Source organism: Mchenga conophoros, linkage group LG16 (genome assembly GCF_057382185.1).
Source record: "Mchenga conophoros isolate Kocher_MC1m ecotype Shallow Benthic linkage group LG16, M_conophoros_male_GT1.1, whole genome shotgun sequence".
In the NCBI taxonomy this organism is placed as follows: Eukaryota; Metazoa; Chordata; class Actinopteri; order Cichliformes; family Cichlidae; genus Mchenga; species Mchenga conophoros.
In genome coordinates, this window is record NC_140541.1 from 20,161,123 (window position 1) to 20,184,887 (window position 23,765).

Consider the following 23,765-nt stretch of genomic DNA (forward strand, 5'->3'; position numbering starts at 1 on the left):
ACCAGGGGGCAGAAGAACTCTTAAAACACACAGCTGCTTCTTTGTGTCGTTTTAAGCTTATATTTTGATTATTCACCTCTCTCTCCATCTGTTTGATGCTTCTGGTTCTTGATGTCTCACTTTGATGATTTACTTCCCTCGTTTCTCTTCAGACTAAGACAATCAAATGTGGAGGTGTACTGCACTGAATGGGTGCACAATGCATATGCGGACATCTGCACCTTCAGTTTGTATACATTATATTGTAGAGTCTATGTAAATAATGTTTATTAAATAAAAGTGACTCAACAGAACCTTCTGTATTTATTTCTTGATGGTTTGTAACATCAGCAACGCTCAGAGCCAAAAAAAAAAAAAAAAAAAAACCCCTCAAACTCTGACATGTTAAAAATACTTTAATGTGCTGAGACTGAGCACTTTTTAGGCATGCAACAGGTCCTTAGTGAACATAATGAAGTATCAGATGTTATGTTCCCAAATGAGGACACAAGATCTTAGGAGGAAAAAAAATGAGAGAAGCAGCTGTGCTTTGTTTCTACAGTTATGAGTATAGGGCCAACTGAGGTCTCCTGCTTTGAAGTTCAATGTTTTGTCACCCAATCCATCCCCTCCAGCCTCCTCCTTAAGTAGTGTTTGTATCCCCAATGGGGACATTCCCATAGGGCTTAAAATCTGGGACTCTCCACCTGAACTTCTCCAACTGAAGAAGCTCCTCGGATGAGAGGTGAAACGTCTTCAAGGAAACTTAAAGAAGTCCAGACGCTTTTCTTTCCAAGCTCCTTATACTGTTTGTGATTGAATAGTCTCAGTTTTCCACATGCATTCAAATGGTCACTGGAGGGCGCTGACACAATGAAACGTGTAGTCATTTTTAATGAGAGGATGGCCTTCTTTTAAAAGAATTCAGATTTGATTTGATAAGAACCTATTCATTTATGCACATATTAATAGTATAAACAAGTGCATAAGGAGATCAGACTTTGTGCTATTAATTAAAAAAAATATATATATATATATTTTTCAGTTTTGAATAGGCTTTTACATCATTAAGCATCGCGTCCTTCGATCAGAGCTTAGGTTCATAAAAGTCCTCTGCAGAAAGACCTTTGTTGTATCTCACGTACTGAAAGATTAATGTTCTTATTTCTTTCAAGATTTCAATATTTCAGGATTACAAACCATCAATGGTGTGCACGCTCCACTGAGGAGTAATTAAAGAGTGATTAAGAAGGACAGTCTGAGCTCTGAACACAGCGGCGCACTGAATTTTGAACAGAAAAAAGCGAATGAAGAATGTTTTTCAACTGCAACCCATCAATTATATATAACTTCATCTCCTTTGAGTCTACTTAAACAGATTCTGTGTTTATTTGACACCCCGAGGCGTTTTGTATTACTGTGTGTGAAAGCGTGCACATGCACTGGGCCTTGTGTTTGGGCTAGCACTGGTGTTAAAATTCATGAAAAAATATTTTCCTTGTGTTTACAAAGTTAGTTTCATGCCCCTAATTGACCCTGTTTCTAACACTGTAGGGAGATATTCTGTATTTTTCCATATTGTCTCGCTTATACACTGACCTTTGTTTGTCTCCCTGTTTTGTTGCCATGCAGGACGCTGTGAGAGAAGAGGAAAAAGACTTTTTCTCTTCATGCTTCCCATTGGGAGCTGCCTAACTAAACTTAATGTGTTAAACAAAGCAACAATGCAGCACAGACAAATTTAATATGGCATTTTCAGTGAGAGAAGTGCAAAGCACATCATTGAATATATTGCAATGCAAAACGTGGGAATGAGAATGGGCTGTGCAATGTGAAACTAAAGCCACAGCAACAAAACCAAAGAACACAACGCGCAATAAAACATAACATAAAACAACAAAACACACTTCAGGAAATAAAAACGTGCTGCTATGGATTAAGTGGGAGAATGGGGCGTCCACTAAATGCAGATTTGGTGTGTCAGTCCCCAGACTCACCTGCTAAAGTGTCACCGAGCAGATGCAGAGCACCGAGCTCCTTTTCATGGGCAGAAAAGTGAATTAAAAACATGCTGTGAAGTGTTTCGTGTAGCTGATGTTAAAGGACCTGCTGTATGTGTGCACACGGCTAGCAACATTCCCTTTGCAGATAAGATTTTCTTCATTTTCTGCATCAAAGCTCTGCAGCTCTCAGTGTCTGTGGGTGATTTTACCAACTGTGAGAGGCTAAAAGAGGAGAATCAAAGACTAAGAGAATATTTTATTCTCAATACAGTTTAGCACAGTTGTATACACCGATTTCCTGAATCTTTGCCCACAGTAGGCTCAAAACACAACGACAGAAAAACAAACAAACAAACAAAAAAAAAAAAAACCCCACAATATTTTTTTTCTTCTTTTCCAGAAAAATGCAGCTATTTGTACTTAAATTTAACATGGATGGAACTGAAGTTCCTCATGGCAGATTGATGTCATTTCCTCTGCCTATGCTAGTAGTCAGCAGTGTCCTTGCCTGAAGTTTAAACTATGTTTGAAAGCATGGAAAAAGGAGAGAATAAAGGGGACATTTTAACAAAGGGGCATTCACATAATATATTTCTGGATATGCTTTTAAGATATAATGACATTGAAATGTCCATTTGAACCCTGAAAGCATGTTAGATTGAATTAGGACTGAGGAGATGGGCTGCATTATGCAGAGTTCTGCATGCACACTGAGAGCTGCACACGCCCTTTCAAGGGACCATGCAGAGCTGAAGAGGAAATAATCTTTAAGAGGCTTATAAACAATTAAATATTGTTGCTCGGGTTCCACGGTGCTAAGAATTTTAAAGCAGTCCATAGTTTATAAAGTCTTCATTTTGAATGTCCTTTGATAAAACATTCCCTTGTGATTTCAATCTCCTCTTACATCTTTTCAAATTAGGCTCAACAGTCTTGCTGAGACACCAGTGAGTGAAACAGGAAATGGCTTTAAGCCATCATCGCAGACTTTTGTTGTTTCGATTCCAAAACAAGAAACGCTGCCCCATTTTTTTTTTCCATGAAGTGGTGTGTTGTTGAGTTTAGAAAAAACAACAACAACAAAAGGGGCCCAGTTGTGACTCATTTTGTCAAAATGCTAAACACAAAGCAGAAAGGCAAACCGCACTGTTTTGCAAAACTGTTTTGTCTCAAGTATGTGTTAAAATTGCCTCGTTCTAAAATCTTTGTTGATCAAAAAGACACACACATACTGTCTCATGAAGAGGTTTTTCTGTCATCCAACAACACACTGATATACTTAACATATACACATATCATGTGCAGTAATAAATTGTGTGGGTGATTACAGACTTGATGAGTAATTAGGCTTACTGTGTCAAAACATTTAGCACAAGCTGGATAACATGCAGCGATTGTTCTTTAGGTGGAGCTGTTCTACACAAGCACAGTGCATTTGGTCACGGAAACATGTTAAAAACAAGAAGATAAGAAACTTGTGGCATGGCTGTTGGTGACAGATGGGCTAAGTATTTCAGACACTGCTGAGTCACTGGGATTTTCCCCACATAGCCATTTCTAAGGTTTACAGAGAATGGTCTGAGAAAAATATCCAGTGAGTTCTTTTGGCAAAATGCTTTATTGAGGTCAAAGTTTAGAGGAGAATGGACGGATAGCTTCAAGCTAATAGGACAGCAACAGTAACTAGGGTCAGAATTTGCTGTAAACAACACTTTTCTTGGTGAGGAGATTTGGCTGGATAAAGACCAGAGAAAAGATGACATGCAGACATCACATTTTTCCATTTTGTTGGTAAATATCCTTGTTTATTCGCTAACATTTCTAAAGAATAGATCAGGGGTCTCCAACTCCTGGCCTCGAGGGCTGGTGTCCTGCAGATTTTAGATATAACTGTGAGTCAACACGCCTGAGTTACATGATTGGTTCGTTACCAGGCCTCTGGAGAACTTCAGGACATGTTGAGGAGGTCATTTAGCCATTTGAATCAGCTGTGTTGGACCAAGGACACATGTAAAACCTGCAGGAGGCCTGGAGTTGGAGACCCCGGAATAGATTTTTCAAGGCAGGACATTTTGTTTTCCTACAATGAGCATGGTTTCCAGGTAAGTTTATTTCCAGAACCAAACTTTACTGATACAGCAGGGGGCCCTAGGGAACAGGAAAAACCAAGGTAAATACCCAGATAAACACAGAGCTAGAAACAGGTGTGTGCCTGAATGTGATGCTGCATGTACTGCTGCAGCAATCTGGTGAACAGAGGGTGAATAAACCAGACCTTAAAAATTTCAGGTAAGTGGAGATTATCAACACCTGCTGTTGATCAAGATGCTCAACAGCAGGTATGTCAGGTGGAGAACCAGTGGGAATGCCTGTTAAGAGAGCTGGCAATCCTGGCAGAACTTATCCCCTTGCAAGAAAATGCACACTGGGTAGAAGAAAACAGAAAAGCATGAAAGAAAATCAGATAGAGGGAGGGAAAGAGAGAATTTGCTGTCCAGCACTGAAAGCAAGAGGGAACATAACAAAAAGGGCCTCAGGTGATCAGCTGAGTCAGTGTCAGATGGGACTGAAGGCAAGTTTGAAAATGTGAAGATAAAAATCTTTGTGTGTGAGGTTAGTAAGGAATGAGAACACCATCTCTGACGTTATGTGGCTACAGCAGTGCTATCAGTCATCATGCATTGTGGTTACTTCAGTGCATGAGCATTCATGGGTTTGACAAAACAGAACAAAGCACAATAGAAAACCCATAACTCTTATTGAACTGTGCATCATAAATAAAATGAGGTTCTAAAAGTGCAATGCTAGATAGATCACTCACTGGGAACATTTTTCCATGCGAAACTGCACTTTTGTGTTGAGGCTATCAAAGCCTATTACACAAAGCAAAAGATGGCTTTCTGGTATTGAACAGCAACAGCAGTTTGTACAGTTATTTACCTGAAACCATAATCTACCTGAGCGCTAACCGCATTGGAGGTTCACAATCTCTTTCTAGAAGGCAACACTGTGAAAACGGCAACATAAAAAGCTATCAGTAGAAAAAATGCAAAAATATAGTTTCCCAGAAGTGTTTGATTGATAAATTCTGCAAAAGCTGATACAGGTGTTATCAGTTGTACTACACACACGCACAAACGTACATATTTACACCAAAACAGATAAGTGTGGTGGGAAAAACAAAAGACTTTTACGGCATGTTCTGCAAGCAACTGAGAGAAGCTAACCAACAACAACAGCTCTTTCTTTCCAAGCTATTATTATAAAAACTGTCTTCTTCATAGAAGATTTAAATTCATTCACTGTGCACGTACATGTGAGAGGATCAAGCTGCGCTCAGAACAGAGAACTGAGGTATTTTCTCTTCTGATGTCTCCCCGTTTTCTGCCAGGGGCTTTCCAAGAGGCATCTCGAATATTCACGATCATCCATCAATGCCTGAAAGGGTCAGAAACTAGTCACAGTCATTGAGAATCACACACTCGCAGACACACATACACACATTTAATTATTTCCTTTTTTTTTTTTTTTTTTTTGCTCCTGGAGTTTTGTTTAATCACAGTTTTTCTATCACATCTTTCTCTGAGGCCTGTATAAGTCAAATGTAAGCGTGAGTCATAGGCAGCTCTTATGTTTGCAGGGGTGTGTGTGAAACATGTGGGGAACAAAAATTTAAATATGCTTCCGGAAAATAAATGTACCTCACTTTGAAGTCCTCTGAAGTGATAGAAAGGTGTTTGGTGCATGTGCATGTTTATATGTGTGTTTTAGTATGTGGTTAAGGGTTAAAGGCTTCCTGTAGTAGATATCTATGTGTCGGGGGGGGGGTCCTATTTTCACTGCAGGGCAACCTGCACGTGGCGAATAAAGCCTTGATTGATTGATTGATTGATTGATTGCATGCTAGAGGTCTACAGAAATGGATAATTGTTCTTAAGGACTTGTGTTTCACTGAAGTATGCACAATATTGTTCTTTTTTCACAGTTGCAAATACGAGAGAGAAAGGGGGGAGGGATAAACAATGCAAAACAGGTAATCACTACTAATCATGGTTCAGTGATGAATAGTTTGGGGATGGTTTGCTTAACCTAATGAGACAAAATTAGATGACAATAAATCATTTGCATATATATATTTTCCTGTTTTTAAGCTGAACCTGCTCTCACTTTGGCACATATGACCGGGTGCTCTGGTTGACAGCTGTTAACCATAGGCCGCAATCATTAACACAGCATTTTGGAGAAACAGGCCCAGCAAGTACACAAATAAAGTAATGCGGGAAGAACGCGCATGCGCAGTATAACACAAACTGGAGGGCATGCGTGCAACCAAACAATGAGTATGTCATCAGTCATGTACTGCCTACAAAGCAATAATACTTCTTTAATTACACACACACACACACACACACACACACACACACACACACACACACACACACACACACACACACACACTGTGTCCTGTTCATGTGCTTTCTTTGTAGTTAAGGTTGTAAGACCGGGCAGACATAAAGGAATTGAAAAGCTTCTTGGGTAGTGATGCTAAACTCTTTATCTACATTGCATTTGCTGGAATGGAAAAGTTAAAAGTACTCAAAATTAATCATTAATCAATGGATCAGTATGTGATCTATCTAAACCCGATTGCCCTGGACTTCCCCTTGCTTACTTTCAGTCTGCAGTAGAGCGAAGTTTACTATAATATCTCATTTCACACATCAAAGCCGCAAAGAAGGAAATTACACATGCTTGACACGGTTGTCATAATTTCTTCCATCAGAATTATGCCACACATGATGGGTGCGTTTAGAACCTCAAGACCAATATTAAACTTGTACTTAGTTTAAACTTCCATTAGCTTGATAGGTTTATATAATATAACATTTGGAGCATCTTCAACACAGATACATTTATTTAGTGAAGGGAAAACTAAGTGAGAACACTTAATTATAATTATACTCAATTTAGTTGTTACAATTTGTTGCTGAAGGGAATCATTATATAGACTCCTCAAAAAAATAAAATAACATAACTAAACATAAAGAGCACCAAGCACTGCAGGATCCCTACAAAATGACCTCCAGACCATTGGTGTGAATGTCTCTGGCTGAACAATCAGAAGCTTCATGAGTGTGGCCTGAGGGGCTGGCATCCTCTAATGGGCCTTGTGCTCACTGCCTGGTATTGTGGAGCCTGACTGACATTTGCCATAGAAGACCAGAGTTGGCAGATCCACCAGTGGTGCCCTGTGCTTTCCACAGATTAGAGCAGTATGATCCCAAGGATATGTTACAGACATGAAAGGGTCTGGAGAAGCTGTGGAGCATCACCGGTTTGGTGGTGGGTCAGTGATGGTCTAGGGAGGCATGGCCATGGATGGGAAGCACAGACCTATACAGGCTAGACAGTGACACCCTGACTGCCATTACGTATGAAGGATGAAATCCTTGGACCCACTGTAAGACCTGACGTTGGTGCAGGGGTCCTGGGTTCCTCCTCGTACCTCGTCTCGTGTGAAAAAAGTACGCAGGCAGTTCTTAGCAATACAATAACTAACCGCTTCCTTTTCCCCTGCTGCTCTTTCTCAGATACAAATATAGCTGATCGTGAAGTTCAGTTCTCTTTCTCTCTCAGTCTGATGGTCATGATGTTTAGACTGAACCAAGCAGCACTTCTCATTCCGCTATTAGTGATGTGGCATGTCTTTGCAGGTACAGACATAATTATGTTCATCCTGTTATCGAAATTTGTCATTACCGATGACTATATTAATTGATTAACTCCTTTAAACTATAGGAATCACTAAAGACGACCGCAGAGCTTTGCTGGTGTCCAGAGGAGACTCCGTGACGCTGACTTGCAATATAAGACATAATAATGTGACCCTAGTCTCCTGGACCAACAGCAGATGTGTTTTTCAATATTCCAATGTGCTGAATCGCACCCATTCAAATTTCTCTTTTCATAGACTGAAAATAAATCGTGAGTTTCCTACAAAGCTAATTATTTTTAGTGCTCAGCCTGAAGATCCAGGACTTTATACATGTAGCATAACAGACAGAAGTGGCATATACAGCATTACATGGAGTTTAACTGTGTCTGAGCACCCCAAAGGTAGGTAGAACAAAACACAGAGCTAATCACTTCTAGTAAAGGTCAAACAAGCACTTGAAATTAATTTACTGCTGATTTTATACAGATTCCGCTTCATCGAAGTATTTTCTATACATACTCCCATCTGCAATTGGAATCCTTCTATGTGGCATCACACTAGCTGTCTTTATCTGTGGGTGAGTAAAACCTTTTAACTACTTAATTGTAAGAATGAATACATGAATGTAATCGAGGATAGTTCTGAATAATCAGTACTGCTTAAGACTGGTTAGACTGATTCGATCAATAATCTCACACGCTTTGTAACATTTTGTCTTTTTTTCCCACTTTACACCAAATTAGAAATGATCATTTTTTTTTATGTTGACCAGACCGTTTAGTCTCAGTTATATGTTCAGCTTTTGAAATATATTTGAAGGTTGCACCGTATTAGATAAAAGACAGAACTGGAGTGTAGTTTGGTGTTCATTGACTAAATCAGCCATCAGAGCCTTTTGATGATGTATCTTTCTATGGAGCAGAGACTGAAAGAGCTCAGAATCCATAGGTTCAGAATCAAATATTCAAATATCTGATATCTATTGTTGTAAATCAAGGTTTGGTAACTAATCCAACAAAATATGAGTCATGCAACAGGAAAGACTGCACTGTTGAATGCTGAATACATGCAAGGATTATCAGCGAGGACAAGAACTCACAGTTTATAAGTCCACAGGAGACAGAGGCAGGTACAGAACACATTATGAGAGGAAACCACAAAGGTAGGGAATGCAGGAAGTGAAAGATGAGAAATGAGAGAGAATGATGAGTACAAAATAAAACAGGAACAGAAATAATGCAAGAAAACGGAACAAAACATGCAGCCTAAAGTTTCTGCAGGGTTCTCACAAGTACTCTTTGGTGGCAGTGACTTCAGTTTTACTGAGAAAAGCATTTCCATACAACAAACTGCATTCAGACACATTTATGCTTTTTAAAAATCTGATATACTCCATCCAAGGGAGGCTTGTAGGCCCGTTTAGCTTTTGGTATTTTGTGCATGATGACCTGATGAGGACATTCAGGGAACTCGGGACTAAACAAATAACATGGAAATTAATAGACCTACCTGCACCTACCTGAGCCACAGCTAAAGAAAATCTTGAGAACACAAAGACATTAATCTGTTGTCATAACAGAGGTGCTAGAGCACGCGCATTTGTCCTGCTTATAGACATTTTGGTGGCACAAGGGGTGAGCTATACTGGGCAGATAGTTTTAATGTTGTGATTGAACAGTATTTATCAGATTTATGATGTTAAAAAATTATTACTTAATTTCTCACATTGGCAAATGTTTTGTGTTTATTGCATGCTTTGTGTTTCTTACAGTAGGATGTGCAAATTGTGATGAAGACACTGAATCAGGATCTGGTCCAGGATCAGTTTCCTCCCCAGTCAGGAGAAGAGGTCAGAAGATGGTCACTCACATGTCTCTGCCTTTATTTTCTATCTTAGAACCTGCACTGATTTTTATTTTTCTCTTTTTGTCTTTGTAGGCAGTTCTTCCTCAACCACAGGGTGGCGCTGTTTGTTGTGAAAATAAAAAGCAGAGGCATCACTATATGGAGAGGGTGAATACAATCTATGATAATGTCTAAGCAGATTAACAATCCACACAAAAAGTTTTAATGAAGGGGATTTTAAGGGGGCACCATCAGAGGGAGGACAACGGTGCTACTATAGCCAATAGAACAAATCCCTCTGCTTACACGAAGCAGCCAATTAGAAGAAGGTTTTTATTAAAGAACACGAGAAGGGAACTAAACATGTTGTTTCAGAGACAGGATGAACTGCAGGTCTACCAAATAAATAGGGATGACATGAAACTGTGAATCAGAACAAGTCGACTCCAAGTGTAACTTAAATGTTCAAGAATTTTCCTTAAAGTTTTCACGTTATGACAATAATGTATTCTCAGCTCAAGCTCGTTAATGTTTTTTCCATCTAGGTCTTCATTATAAGCTTGTTCCAGAGTGATTGTGTATATTTTTTTTTATAGCGTGCGTGTGTGTGTGTGTGTGTGTGTGTGTGTGTGTGTGTGTGTGTGTGTGTGTGAGTGTTATTCCATCTGTAAACAAAATAACTTGAAAGAAATTCTGATAAAACCTTCACGAGTGGGGTCATGTTAACGATCCTTTAACATTTTGATTATGTCCACTGAGGCCTTCAAGGTCAACTTAATGATGATTCTTACAAGTGTAATACGGAGCTGTTTAAAACTTTGTTTATTGCTACCATTGGTTGTGTTGACAACATATAAAGGATATGAGTGAAATAGGGTCAAACTTTCATAAAAGTACTATCCCCTTAAATGTAAAAACTGCTCCCTTGGTGGAGGTTTGTGCTCCCAGAACACTTGTTGTAATAGTTATATATTACATAATGTTTTGTTTATAACTAGTTTATATCGAATTATTGTTTAAATATTATATTGATTATGATTTAATTTGTCATGTGCTTAAACTTCATGCATCGTTAAATGAACTGCTTTTTTGTCCCCTGCAAGTAACCACTTCCTGTTCTTGGCATCACCTTGAAAAGCACACGTAGAAGTGAAGCTTCACTTTGTCTGTCTGTAATCATGTTTGATCCAGATCAATCAGACATTCTCTTTAATTCATGCTTAGCTGTGTGCCATGTCCTCACAGGTACAGCACAAGTTTTTGATGCACATTTTCCGAGTTTAGTAACAGAATTTGTTTTCATTGAAAGCACATGGTGCACACTGTGCTTTGCCTGTGAGGTAGGAGAAAGGTGATTAGAGCTCGATCTGCAGCCACACAATACGATTAAAGAACTTCCTCTGTCTTTAGTGTACCTGATGCTGTAGTGGACTTGTTTCTGAGAATAATAACAAACACTGTGATCTATTGATAAAATGAACATTAATTGGAATCGATTACAACACCTAGTAGAAGAAAAATGACATGTTTATATTTAGCATACCTGTGATTCACGATGAGGCTATAATAACTAAAATATACTGATAGTGTTTTTCTCCAACACCTTTGAAAAGTGTGAATTTCCTGTTTGTACTCTTTCTTTGCAGTGTGAGACCCTGTGTGTGGGCAGAAATAAAGGAAACGAGAAGCACCTTCTGTACTGCTAGACCCTTGTTCTGCATGTGTGGTGGATAGACAAAAGTCATTTTTGTATGTCATGCAGGCTGTTACTCATAACACATAGTTTCCTAATTAGTGAGTCATTTTGGGATCTGATTAGACTTTTCAAACGGGTTCAGTTATTTATTAGGTTTTGCATTATCTAACACCATTTCCATTGAACATATAAGGTTTTTAAAAACATTTTCTTTCCTCACTTTAAACCTGCAGTAGAGCAGAATGCACGATAAGGTGTCATTTTCCACAGCAAGGCCACAAAGATGGAAATCATACGTTGAAGAGTGTTACGCACGCACACACGCACACTTGCATTCAAACACATATACAATGTTTAACATTATTTTGAAAATCTAGAAAACCTCAGTTTTATTGCGAATATACAACTTAACTGACCACTATTAGCTGGCCACTTTATTAGGTACACCTTGTTAGTATCAGATTAGATGGTAATTTTTGTTTCAGAGCTAACCTAATTCTTCATGGCAACAGGGGTGATGGGCTTTTGGTTGAACATGATAGCATATTTGTGCGGATTTGTAAGCTCCTTGATGTGACTTTACCATCCCACCACATCCTAAAAGTGCTCTGGTCAACAGACATGCTAACTGTTCAGTTCAGTTTCAGTTTCAGTTTTATTTGTCATATGCAAGTTAGCACAGGGTCAACATCGCAATGAAATGTATTTGACGAGCAGAAGACAGTCACTCAGTAGAATGGTACAGTAGAAAAAAATAAAATAAATTAATAAAAAATAAATAGAAAAATAGTAAAGAGCAAAATATTAATAAAATGTAGTAAAGGAAAAGGATTTTCAGTTAACTGACTAAATATATATATATGTGTGTATATATATATATAAATATATGTACACACTAGTGATTAACTAAAGAAAATCTTAAATAGGAATGGGGGGGGGCAGATGGGATATTGCACAGAAATAAGCAGCAGTACAAACTAAACAGTACAAAAGTTTTTGTTTTTTATGGCAGTTGTTACAGTATTGCACTTTTTTAAAAATATAAATATCAATAAAGTGGAGTGACCAGTGCAGATTAAACAGAGTACTTGTGAAGCTGCAGGGTAGCTTCTGAGTGCGTCCTGTGGAGTTGTTGTGTGTGTTTAAGTGTTGTGGTGTCGTATGGCTTGATGGTAGAAACTGTTTTTAAGTCTTGTAGTCCGAGCCGACAGGCTCCTGTAACGTCTGCCAGATGGTAACAAGGAGAAGAGCTGATGTGCTGGGTGGCTGTCGTCCTTGATGATGCTGTGTGCTTTATGGAGGCATCGCTGAAGATAAATGTCCTGAATGGCAGGAAGTCTCAAATGCCCTTCACAGGAAGCTCCACAAGAAGCTGTGGAGGGCATTTGGTACCTTGAACACATTTTCATGTTTAAAAAAAAAGTTTGACAAGATTTGGACTTGGTGCGTTACCCTGCTGGAAGCCAGCACCAGAAATTGGGTACTCTGTGGTCATAAAGGGGTGGACAAAAAATACTCATCTTGGCTGTGGACATTTCGCTCAGTTTTTACAAAGACCCTCCCACCATTACAACACCAGCAGCCTTCCTCAGCCAACTGCTGATAAAGGCAGCACGGATCCACCATGTTATAGCCACCACCATAAAGTATCCATTATTATTTGGATATAACAGCAATAGAGACTCATCAGGAAACATTTCACCAATCTTTGGATGCCCAGCTGTGGTGAGCCAGTACTAACTGTTGCCTCAGTTTCCTGTTCTTAGTTAACAGGAGTGAAAACTGGTGTGATCTGTAGCCCATCTACTTCAAAGTTTGACATATCATGTGCTCAGAGATGCTCTTCTGCATAACTCAGCTGTAATCAACGGTTATTTGAGTTACTGTTTCCGCCCCATCAGCTTATAGCAATGTGGCTATTCACCTCAGACCTGTGGGACACAGCTTTCTTAATTTCACACACTAAGTTTATGAAATTTGTTTTTGTTTTTCAAATGCATTACCAAAAAAAACAAACAAACAACATACAAAAACCATAAAAACAAAAAAGTTTGAGGTGGTAACCAGAGTGTCAATAGTGGGACAATATGTGTGATTGTGTAAAGAGACTTATGTCACTGACATCACCAGGGTTTCTAATGAAACAGTTTTTAATTCAGTTATCAAACAAAGCTTAAGGGGAGCATTATACACAGCAAGAGGAGGTGTGTTTGACTCTTGCAACTGTGGTTTTACACTCTACATTTAACACCTGAAAGGTGTTGCTAAGGTTTAGCTATTGTGCTCTGAAAACATTCACATTCTCACCAGAACCCGTGCACCATAAAAATCATCGTTATCATCAAATCCTCACAGTGAAGGACAGAAAAAAAATCTCTTGTGTTTATACTAATCACTATAAGGCAGTGTTACTAATCTTATCTCATATATTTAGGTATCTGAAACACCTGGAAAGTGCTAAGATATTATTATTGGTCACTACTTTTACTCTGCAGAAAGAATTATGATGAGGACACTGAAGCAGGATCAGTTTCCCTCAGGAGAAGAGAACAGAAGATGTTTGTCATGTTATAGGCAGCAACTCTCTCAACCACAGGGTGGCACTGCTTGTTGTAAAAATAACAAACACACCAGTGAGGTGGCAGGCTGAATTCAATCTATGATGTTTAAGCAGATCCTTTTAGACATTATCGCTGACATTATCAGTTAGAGCCTGAAAGGTCCTGATAACGTTTAGTTATTTAGCTCTCAAAACATTCACATTTTCACCAGAACACGTGCAACACAGCAAAAGCAGAAAGTCAGGAAGTCACTACACAAGAACAGTTTGTTCAAAATCACACAGTCCTGAGATGAAATGTCATCAGTCAGCTGCTAATGAATATTTATACATGACTGTTAATAGAAAACACATTAATGTTAATAATAATTCTTTATTGAGTCACGTAACAGTGAACTATTGATTATGACATATCTAAATGTCTTCCATAAAAATGACCTGCTGTTGTTAATTGTTCTACTTCACAGTCATAAAGCAGAACAATCACAGTTGTGTCACAAACTGAGCAATGCAAGAAAATCATTGCAGGTCCAGTTTTTATCTGGTGGGTAAAGACTGATTAACAATGCAGATGCCGTTTTAGCAGTTGAAAAATGCTCCTTTACTCAGGTGCAGCTTATATTTTCCATTTATGACATGAGTGACTAAATTACAAGAGGAAATTAATTGCAATATAATTGTGTTAAGTTTCTGGAAGAAATATACTTCAGTTGTGACAATTCTGAATCATTGCATACATTACTTAAATGTAAATTATCGCTTCAACAAATGGTGATACATTCACATACATTAGTTCAGAGCTCAACTCTACAGCAAGTAACCACTTCCTTTTTTTGCGGCTCCTCCTCAGATATCAATACAGCTGACGGTGAAGTTCAGGTCTGTTTCTCTCTCTGTCTGATGATCACGATGTTCACTATAAATCGAGCAGCACTGCTCTTCGTTCAGCTGTTAGTGATGTGGGATGTCTTTGCAGGTAAAGAGCACATTTGTGTTTGAGATTCACTTTTTTACAGATGAAGTGCAGATAGAATTTTATATTGAATGATTGTCTCCTTTAAACTATAGAGATCGCTAAAGACGACCACAGAGCTGTGCTGGTGTCCCGAGGAGACTCAGTGACGCTGACTTGCAACATATCCAAGACAAATGCAACACTGATCACCTGGACTAACAAAAGATCTGTTTTTCATTATTCCATTGAGCTGAATCGCACCTATTCAAATTTCTCATTGCATAGACTGAAAATAAATCACGAGTTTCCTACAAAGCTCATTATTTTTAGCGCTCAACCTGAAGATGAAGGACTTTATACATGTAACATAATAGGCAAACGTGGCCTACACAGCTTTACATGGAATTTGACTGTGTCTGAGAACCCCAAAGGTAGGTAGACAAAAAGCAGATCCAGTCAATTCTAGCAAAGGTCAACCAAGCATTTTAAATTAATTCACTGCTGTTTTGATACAGAATCCACTTCATCAAAGTATTTTCTATACATACTCCCACCTGCAATTGGATTCCTTCTGTGTTGCATCACACTGGCTGTGTTTCTCTACAGGTGAGTAAAACCTTTTTATCTTCATAATGAATGCATGAATGAGATAATTTTTTGTTTGTCTGTAGAAGTGTTCTCAGTACATGTATGACTGATTGGATTATAAAGCACTATTTTCCTATTTTCTATTTCCTACATTGAAAGTGTTTAAAGTTTGTTTTAAATAAGTAAAGAGGGAAATAGAAATGTGATATTGTGGCTTATACCATTGCGTTCATAGATGTGATGATTAATATTGTCATATTTCTATGATGTTTTTAAAGCAAATCATTACATTAGTGATCACAGGCTCAGTGTCTCATTGCACAAAGCTCAGATCTTTTTCATTGCTAAATGCAAGTTTTTATTTAATAAGATGATGTATTATTATCTATCTTTGAAAACTTCAAGGATGAAAGAGCTCAGACTTTTTTTCACTACTTCTGTAAGCACCGCAAACCTGCTCTGAATTTAAAGTTGTGAATCAGCCTGCTGTGCTTTCTTGCAGGGGGGCTATTGTTATATACAACAGGGCAAAAAGTGTCAATGACAGTAGTAAAGAACTGGCTAAAAGTGGTTAGAGTCAAAGCTGTCATTCACTTTTCTCTGAGGCAACCCTTCGCCAACATGTACATTTACATCCTACAACTACAAAAAAATGCAAGCTGAACTCATTCTGTACAGATTCATCATACATTTGGAAAAAAACCCATTAAAATAACAAAGAAGACGTCGTCCCACTAAACACTGGATGTTTTATAGACGTGCACTTTTGTTTTAGCTCAAGAGCTTGCGTCATCTTGGAGATGTCCGCTAATCGCTCTGCATTCCTTCATACATAACTGTTATGATCAATCCCATTTCAGAAAGTGTTATACTTTTCTAGATCATTTTCCAATAACTTCCTAGCCTGTAGGAAACATGCCCTCCACCCTCTGGAAACATGGGACTACAGAAGCAGTATAAAAATAAGATCTGTCCACAACGACCACATTTGGACTATAAATAGCCTGTACATGGCGGGCCTACGGACATCAACATCAGACATTACAAAACAACCCCTTCAGTGTGTATCAAAATTTGACGTCCAAAAATGACATATGAAAAACGTGACTCCAATATCACTTTGCATAGTGGGTTAGGTCTTGATCCCAGAGGTTATATGGGATCTCATGTGTATGTTGTCTCTGTTTGGAGAATACAATCTTTGAGTCCTTCCATTCATGTAGATTTTCACATGGGTGGGGTAATACAGGAATACAGGAAGTGAAAGATCAAAAATGAGAGCCAATGAGGAGTACAAAATAAAACAGGAACAGAAAATAAACACACTAAAAATGCACAATGGTTTCATACTTCAGTGGCAGTGACCTCAATTTTACTGCATACCTATACAACAAACTGCATTCACTCGTGTATACTATGCTTAAAAATCTAATATAATTTGTGATTATTGATGCATGCACAGTAATTTGGAGTTCAGTATTTTGCTCAAAGACAACTTCACATGTGGACTGAGGGAACTCTAGATCAAACAATAAACCTGTGAATTAGTAGACTGCCCACTCTCCTAATTCACAGGCTGCTCTGAAGAACATCTTGAGAACTCAATCAAGAACCTCAGATATTCAACCTTAAAACCTCCTCAGATCTGTATCAGATTGAGGACTGAGGTAGCAGAACAAGCTGAATTATTCTGTTTTATGAATGTTTTGGTGGACAAACGGGATCGAAACAATGCTGAGCAGGTGGTTTTAATATTGTGTGTGAGTAATGTCTATCGTACTTTCATTGTGTTAAATAAATTACACCGTTCAAATACTGCAACACACACACACACACACACACACACACACACACACACACATATATATATATATATATATATATATATATATATATATATATATATATATAAATAGAAAGTGTGCAACAGTTACTTAAACTAAATTAGTCTGGTGCATAAATTTGGCCACCCTTGATGTTTTATTGATTTGAATACATTTAGCACTAATTATTGGAACATAAAATTTGTTTGGTAAGCTCATTGGCCCTTGACCTGCATACACAGGTGAATCCAGTCATGAGAAAGCGTATTTAAGGTGGCCAATTGCAAGTTTTTCTCCTCTTTGCGTCTTCTCTGAAGAGTGGGTACATGGGAGCCTAAAACAACTCTCAAATGACCTGAAAACAGAGACTGCTCAACATCATGGTTTAGGGGAAGTATACAAAAAGCTATCTCAGAGATTTCAGCTGTCAGTTTCCACTATGAGGAACATATTGAGGAAATGGAAGACCACAGGCACAGTTCTAGTTAAGGCTGGAAGTGACAGGTCAAGAAAAATCTTAGATAAGTAGAGGCGAAGGATTGTGAGAGTCAACCCACAGACCAACTCCAAAGACCTACAACATCATCTTGCTTCAGATGGTGTCACTGTGCAAGCCAGTGACACAAGCCAGCTTCATTTTGGAATAAGGGGCTGTGGACTGATGAAACTAAAATTGAGTTATTTGGACATAACAAGAGGCGGTATGCATGGTGGAAACAGAACACAGCATTCCTAGAGAAACACTTGCTACCCACAGTAAAATGTGGTGGCGGTTCCATCATGCTGTGGGGCTGAAGTGCAGGTACTGGGAATCTTGCTAAAGTTGGGTTGCATTCCAGTCAGTATCAGCAGGTTCTTGAAAATCTACTAAGACGTTCAGGCAGAGGATCAAGTACAACATTCTGGAATGGCCATCTCAGTCCCCAGACCTGAATATTATTGAAAATCTATGGTGTGACCTAAAGCGGGCTGTCCATGCTCAGAAACCATCAAACCTGAGTGAACTGGAGATGTTTCGTAAAGACGAAAGGTCCAAAATCCATTCAACCAGAATCCAGACTCTCATTGGAAGCTATAGGAAGTGTTTAGAGGCTGTTATTTCTGTAAAAGGAACATCTACTTACTTAATACTTAAGCTACTGTGTACTTCACACACATGGAGAGATGCCAAACTGCCTTTCATTGTTCTTGTAACAGTGACAATAAAATATCATTGTGTTCATCTGCTACATGATATATTTAAATGAAATTGCTGATCCAAATAGCCAGTGATTTACGAAGGAAAATTATCAAGGGTGCCCAAACTTTTGCATACCACTGTAAGTCCAAAATGCAGTAGGAAGACGTATGTACTTACTTATTAATCCCTACCCCACGCTCAACACTCTATTGAATCAACATATTCGATGTTACCCCAACTTCCCCTCATCACTAGCCCCACACAATAAAGACAGGCTGAAGGACATGTATAACCATAGCTACAGTGATAGATATAATTCAGATACAATTTAGCATAGTTATATATACTATCTTCATCAGCTTTATCAGTTTCATATTCTTCCAAAAGCACGTTTCAAAACATCTTTATGAACGGACTAATGCTTGAACATTGCTGTACCCACAGGAAAACTGTTCCACAGTTTTACTCCACAAATGGTAATACAAAAGGTTTTAACTCTTGTCTGTGCTTTAAGAGTCTTCAAATTAAATGTTCCCCTCAAATCATAGTCCTCTTCTCTGTCAAAAAACATCCTTTGTACATTTCCCGGTAACATATTATATCTGGCTTTGTACATAATCTCTGCTGTTTTTTATTTTATAAGATCCATAAGCCTCAGGATTTTCAATTTTAAGAACATAATGTTAGTGTAGTCTCTAAATCCTGCTTTAGTAATCATCCCGATTGCTTTTTTCGGAGTTTTACATAATGTTATCTATTTGTTATCTATTATCACACCCAGAAATTTTGTATGAGAAACTTGCTCCACTTCAACATTATTTATCAAAAATTTGCTCCAGCATCTCTTTTACAATTTCCAAATAACACAAATGTAGTTTTATTCAAGTTTAGCAATAACTTATTGCTATCAAACCACATTTTCAGTTTAATTATTTCTTGTGTGACAATTTCCAAAATCCGTGAATTCTCTCCAGCACAAAAAATATTTGTATCATCTGCAAATAAAGCAAACTGTAATATATCAGATGTTTTACATATAACATTGATGTACAGGATAAACAGTTTTGGTCCCAATACTGACCCCTGTGGAACGCCACAAACACTGTCCAGGCACTCTTATTGATATTCACCAATCTTCACAAATTGTTTGTTTGTCTATCAAATAATAAGCTTTTTTTTTTTAGGTCAACAAAAACTCCAACTGTGCATTTTCTTTGAACTATATTATTAATGATATTTTCAATTAGTTCAGTTAATGCCGTGGATGTTGATCTGTTTGGTCTGAAACCATACTGACTGTCCATTATTACTTGATGTTTATCAATGAATTTGTCAAGTCTGTTAATGAAAACTTTTTCCAGTATTTTTGAAAATTGTGAAAGTAGAGAAACAGGCTTGTAATTTATGAACTGGTGGTATTACTTTAGCTATTTTCATTTGTATTGGGAATATTATATCCTGTTATAACAGGATGTTCCAAAATTCAACCCTATTATTGCAATAACCACAATAATAACAATACTTAAAGAACTGGGATGTGTCAGTAATGGGACTGAAAAACACAATAACTGTATACGCAACTGTTTACATTCACTTTCAAAGACAATTTTCACATTTTTCTTTGCTATGAACTGTCAGATTATGTATTGTGCGATTAAAAGTGTGTGTCATACATATCACCCATAATTCATACCTCTAATTTGGTAAATATCAAAAAGCAGCAACAGATATTTATAATTTTCACTATAAATAATCCACTATCAGAAAATTTTCAAAGGAAGGAAACAAAAAAAAAAAGAATATGTTTTGTGTTTATTCTAGTCATTATGAGGCAGTGTTTACTCATCCTATCTTACTGAAACACCGGGCGGTGTTCTAAGATTTTATTATTGGTCACTTCTTTTTTTGCAGAAAAAGCATGATGATGAAACTAAATCAGGATGCTGTCCAGGATCAGATTCCTCCTCAGTCAGGAGAAGAGGTCAGAAGATTGTTGCCATCTTTAACACTGTCACATGCCTCTGCCTTTGTACAGTCTGTACTTTGTCTTCATAGACATCTCTCCCTCAACCACAGGGTGGCAGCACTAATTGCAAAAACAACAGACAGAGGAGTCAGTATATGGAGAGACTGAATTCAATCTATGATCACTTCAATCTATGATCAACTGAAAAACCTTCCAGTTCCTGACAGACATGAACAGTGTCAGAGCAGAAACTAAAAGGGAACGCGATCAGAGGCAGGACACCCGGGCTATAATACCCTCAGCTTCAGCTCAGACAAATGACTCTGCCTGTGAGCGCAGCAGTTCCAACCATCCATCACCATCCAGGGAGCTTTTATATCTCAAGGATCTTTGCTGTAACAACTTTGAGAGCACTTAGTTTGACAGAAGTGCTTTTCTTCATCTGTGAGTATAAGACCAGGTTCATGAACCTATGTACTGTCAACCTATTGACTGACTATAAGAAAGCCTATGACTCACACAGATCCTGGAATGCCTAGAAATACAAGAACAACAGGACCCTAAGAGCCTTCATCAGGAATTCAATGGGGATGTGGTGAACAATGCTAGAGGCCAACTTGAAGCCAAGTGCGTGGTCAAGTGTGGGATTTACCAGAGAGATGCACTGTCCCCACTGCTGTTCTGCATAGGCCTGAACCCCCTTAGCCAGATCATCAACAAGACTGGCTAGGGATATCAACTACACAATCAAGCAATCATTAGCCACCACAACTATATGGATGACATCAAGCTGTATGCCAAGAGTGAACGAGACATAGACTCACTGATCCATACCACTAGGATATACAGCAATGACACTGTGATGTCATACTGACTGGAGAAGTGTAGTGAGATGGTAACAAAGAGAGGGAAAGCAGAACTGAGCGAACTGCACTGGCAGAAGGCAACAATGCAGACATCAAGGACAGCTACAAGTCCATCCATACCATGCATGGAGGGTTTCACCATATCCTGGGATTGTGCACTAAGCAGAATGAAGGAGACTAGTGAGTGTCAGTGTCATTATTGCTTTACTTTGCAGAAAAATAATGATAAGGACACTGAATCAGGATCAGTTTCTCCCTCAGTCATGAGAAGAGATCAGAAGATCGTCATCATCTTTAATACTCTCAAATTTTGTCTACCAAATTTTATTTTAGCCTTTTGTCTGTATAGGTAAGTATATTTATTTATACATGATTTGAAGTTCTCTGAACCATTTTCCAACAAAAGACACTCAGGAAATTCAGACCTCCACCAAGGCAGGTCACTCTCTGTGCAGGATTTTAGGGAATAGTGTTGTAATTTGTGTTCATTATTTTGTTTTCTTTGTTGCTTTTAAGCATTTTAAAGAAGTTTCACTGCAGAAATAATTAAGTGTAAAGTGCAGACATTTGCTGTTTGCCCCACAGAAATACTTTTTAATATGTGTGCCATAATTTTGAGTATAATAATAATAATAATAATTTTTTATTGTTCATTAATGTGGATGTAGCGGATGTTTGTTTAGTAAAATGTCCTTAAATATTTAGTAATAATTAGCAAATGAACAAACGTTTTCTATGTTAATGAACATTTTTGGAGTTTAGCTATTCTGTTTTTACATTTTGTATTTTTGTATTGATTTTTTTATTTTGTCTTTACATCAGAGAGTGGTACAGAGCTGTGTTGTTGTCAACAAGACACTTGGTGATGTTGACTTGCAGCATATCCAATAAAAAAAAGATAAAACAATAATCTCTTGGATTTTCAATATTTCCTTCTGCTAGAATCACTGCACATAAACAGCGGTTATAGTTGTTTGGCCTGCAGCATTCACACTACCCCCCTAAATGTACTTGAAATGAGAGGAGAATTAAACACAGAATTAATTTGACTGCAATCTGGTATCTACTGACATCTAGTGGTGAGATTACAGCTACACACTGTACCTTAAATCAACCTCCCAGTTTTTAAGTGACTGTTTAAGACTGGCATATTATATTATTTGTATGTTGAAATATTATGTGATTAAACTTCATGAAGCCTTAAATTTATTTTATTCACTGAAGACATTTATACATGGTGCAGCACGGTGGCACGGTTGTTAGCACTGTTGCCGCACAGCAAAAAGGTCCTGAGTTCAACTCCACCATGAGGCCGGGGTCTTTCTGTGTGGAGTTTGCATGTTCTCCCCGTGTTTGCGTGGGTTCCCTCCGGGTACTCCGGCTTCCTCCCACTGTCCAAAGACATGCAGCTTGTGGGGATAGGTTAATTGGATAATCCAAAATTACTACTAGGTGTGAATGTGAGTGCGAATGGTTGCCTGTCCCTGTGTGTTGGCCCTGCGACAGACTGGCGACCTGTCCAGGGTGTAACCCGCCTCTCGCCCTATGACAGCTGGATAAGCAGAAGCGAATGGATGGATGGAATGAACATTTATACATGCGACATTACAAGTGACCTACAGTTCTTCATCGCTTCTAATTTTATACAGAAACCATTTCATCAAAGTATTTTCTATACAGACTCCCACCTACAATTGGATTGCTTATTGAAAAGGATGATTCTTGAAATTGTGTCCAACCGAGATACACTGTTAATCACTGTGACATTTAATAGATACTAATCCAGCCTTTCAACTTTTTATTTGATCAAATTTCTGCTCACTGAGTACCAATTTTATTCTTTTTTTTAGTAAATCTCTCTAAATCTGAGCACTTTATATTTTATTAATATGACTGAACTTGATCCTCACTTAACTGCTTAAGTTATGCTACAGGTAAAATGTGCTTTTTAAGAAAAGCAATCCATAGTTTAAAATAAGTTTGATAAACATACACATTAGTATATTAACATACATACTGGCATATTTTCAAACTTGATCTGTAAGATTCTTTCTTATGAACGACATTTGAATGCATAAATGTAGAATATATATGAATATATGTAACAAGTGGAACATGTAATGTTTTTAAATAGCCAGCAGATTGTGACAGTTGATTATATTTATATTATTAAGTTGACAAGTTGGTTAGTGATAACTGGATAAATGTGATTTAAAAGGTGGCCTTTAACCTTTGTGTGTCTAAGATGAATACCTGGGATTTACAGAACGAGATGTTTATTATTAGTGGTTTTTAACATCACAAAAATGTGATGACTCAGTTTAAACAATCTGAGAAGCATTTTATGTGAAGTATATTGAGTTAATATTTTGTGAAAGATTTAAAAGAAATCCAACTGTACAATGAAATAAAAATTCTAATAAATAAAATGTGTGATTGAGTGCAGACAAAATGGGTAAAATGAACTTTCATTTTATTGATAAAAGATTCAAACTTGAGAAATTCTTCAATTAGAAAATAAAATGTATTAATTTAGTGAGCACCCCAAACTATTTGTATTTTTAAAATGAATGAATGAGCCAAGGAAG

The 23,765-nt window shown here is 37.8% G+C and overlaps 2 protein-coding genes across 7 annotated transcripts; both read left to right on the top strand.

The window, feature by feature from the left end:
• The first annotated feature begins 3,977 nt into the window (after positions 1-3,977).
• On the top strand, positions 3,978-11,263 carry LOC146556653 (uncharacterized). Of its 4 annotated transcripts, XM_085249899.1 has the most exons (8): positions 3,984-4,084; positions 5,968-6,015; positions 7,574-7,696; positions 7,782-8,099; positions 8,185-8,275; positions 9,470-9,547; positions 9,637-9,711; positions 11,190-11,263. In XM_085249899.1, exons 3-6 carry the CDS (start codon positions 7,624-7,626, stop codon positions 9,486-9,488), a joined length of 501 nt encoding a protein of 166 aa, XP_085106025.1. In that variant the 5' UTR covers positions 3,984-4,084; positions 5,968-6,015; positions 7,574-7,623; the 3' UTR covers positions 9,489-9,547; positions 9,637-9,711; positions 11,190-11,263. The 4 variants fall into 4 exon arrangements, with proteins under 4 accessions (XP_085106024.1, XP_085106025.1, XP_085106023.1 ...); XM_085249897.1 differs by having other exon boundaries at positions 9,637-11,263; XM_085249900.1 differs by having other exon boundaries at positions 9,473-9,547; positions 9,637-11,263.
• On the top strand, positions 9,527-22,368 carry LOC146556654 (uncharacterized). 3 transcript variants are annotated; one of them, XM_085249896.1, is made up of 7 exons: positions 9,532-9,547; positions 9,637-9,711; positions 14,650-14,775; positions 14,868-15,185; positions 15,270-15,360; positions 20,257-20,326; positions 20,422-22,367. In XM_085249896.1, exons 3-7 carry the CDS (start codon positions 14,700-14,702, stop codon positions 20,506-20,508), a joined length of 642 nt encoding a protein of 213 aa, XP_085106022.1. In that variant the 5' UTR covers positions 9,532-9,547; positions 9,637-9,711; positions 14,650-14,699; the 3' UTR covers positions 20,509-22,367. The 3 variants fall into 3 exon arrangements, with proteins under 3 accessions (XP_085106020.1, XP_085106022.1, XP_085106021.1); XM_085249894.1 differs by having other exon boundaries at positions 9,527-9,547; positions 20,257-22,368; XM_085249895.1 differs by lacking the exons at positions 9,532-9,547; positions 9,637-9,711 and adding an exon at positions 11,283-11,292 and having other exon boundaries at positions 20,257-22,368.
• The last annotated feature ends 1,397 nt before the right edge of the window (positions 22,369-23,765 follow it).

What these genes read in the sequence shown, in the direction of transcription:
- LOC146556654 (XM_085249894.1), top strand. Translation starts at nt 14,700, where the DNA reads ATGATCACGATGTTCACTATAAATCGAGCAGCACTGCTCTTCGTTCAG. An exon ending in GATGTGGGATGTCTTTGCAG is followed by an intron (nt 14,776 to 14,867) that starts GTAAAGAGCACA and finishes TTTAAACTATAG; the next exon opens with AGATCGCTAAAGACGACCAC. An exon ending in CTGGCTGTGTTTCTCTACAG is followed by an intron (nt 15,361 to 20,256) that starts GTGAGTAAAACC and finishes CTTTTTTTGCAG; the next exon opens with AAAAAGCATGATGATGAAAC.
- LOC146556653 (XM_085249898.1), top strand. Translation starts at nt 7,624, where the DNA reads ATGGTCATGATGTTTAGACTGAACCAAGCAGCACTTCTCATTCCGCTA. An exon ending in GATGTGGCATGTCTTTGCAG is followed by an intron (nt 7,697 to 7,781) that starts GTACAGACATAA and finishes TTTAAACTATAG; the next exon opens with GAATCACTAAAGACGACCGC. An exon ending in TGTGTCTGAGCACCCCAAAG is followed by an intron (nt 8,100 to 8,184) that starts GTAGGTAGAACA and finishes GATTTTATACAG; the next exon opens with ATTCCGCTTCATCGAAGTAT.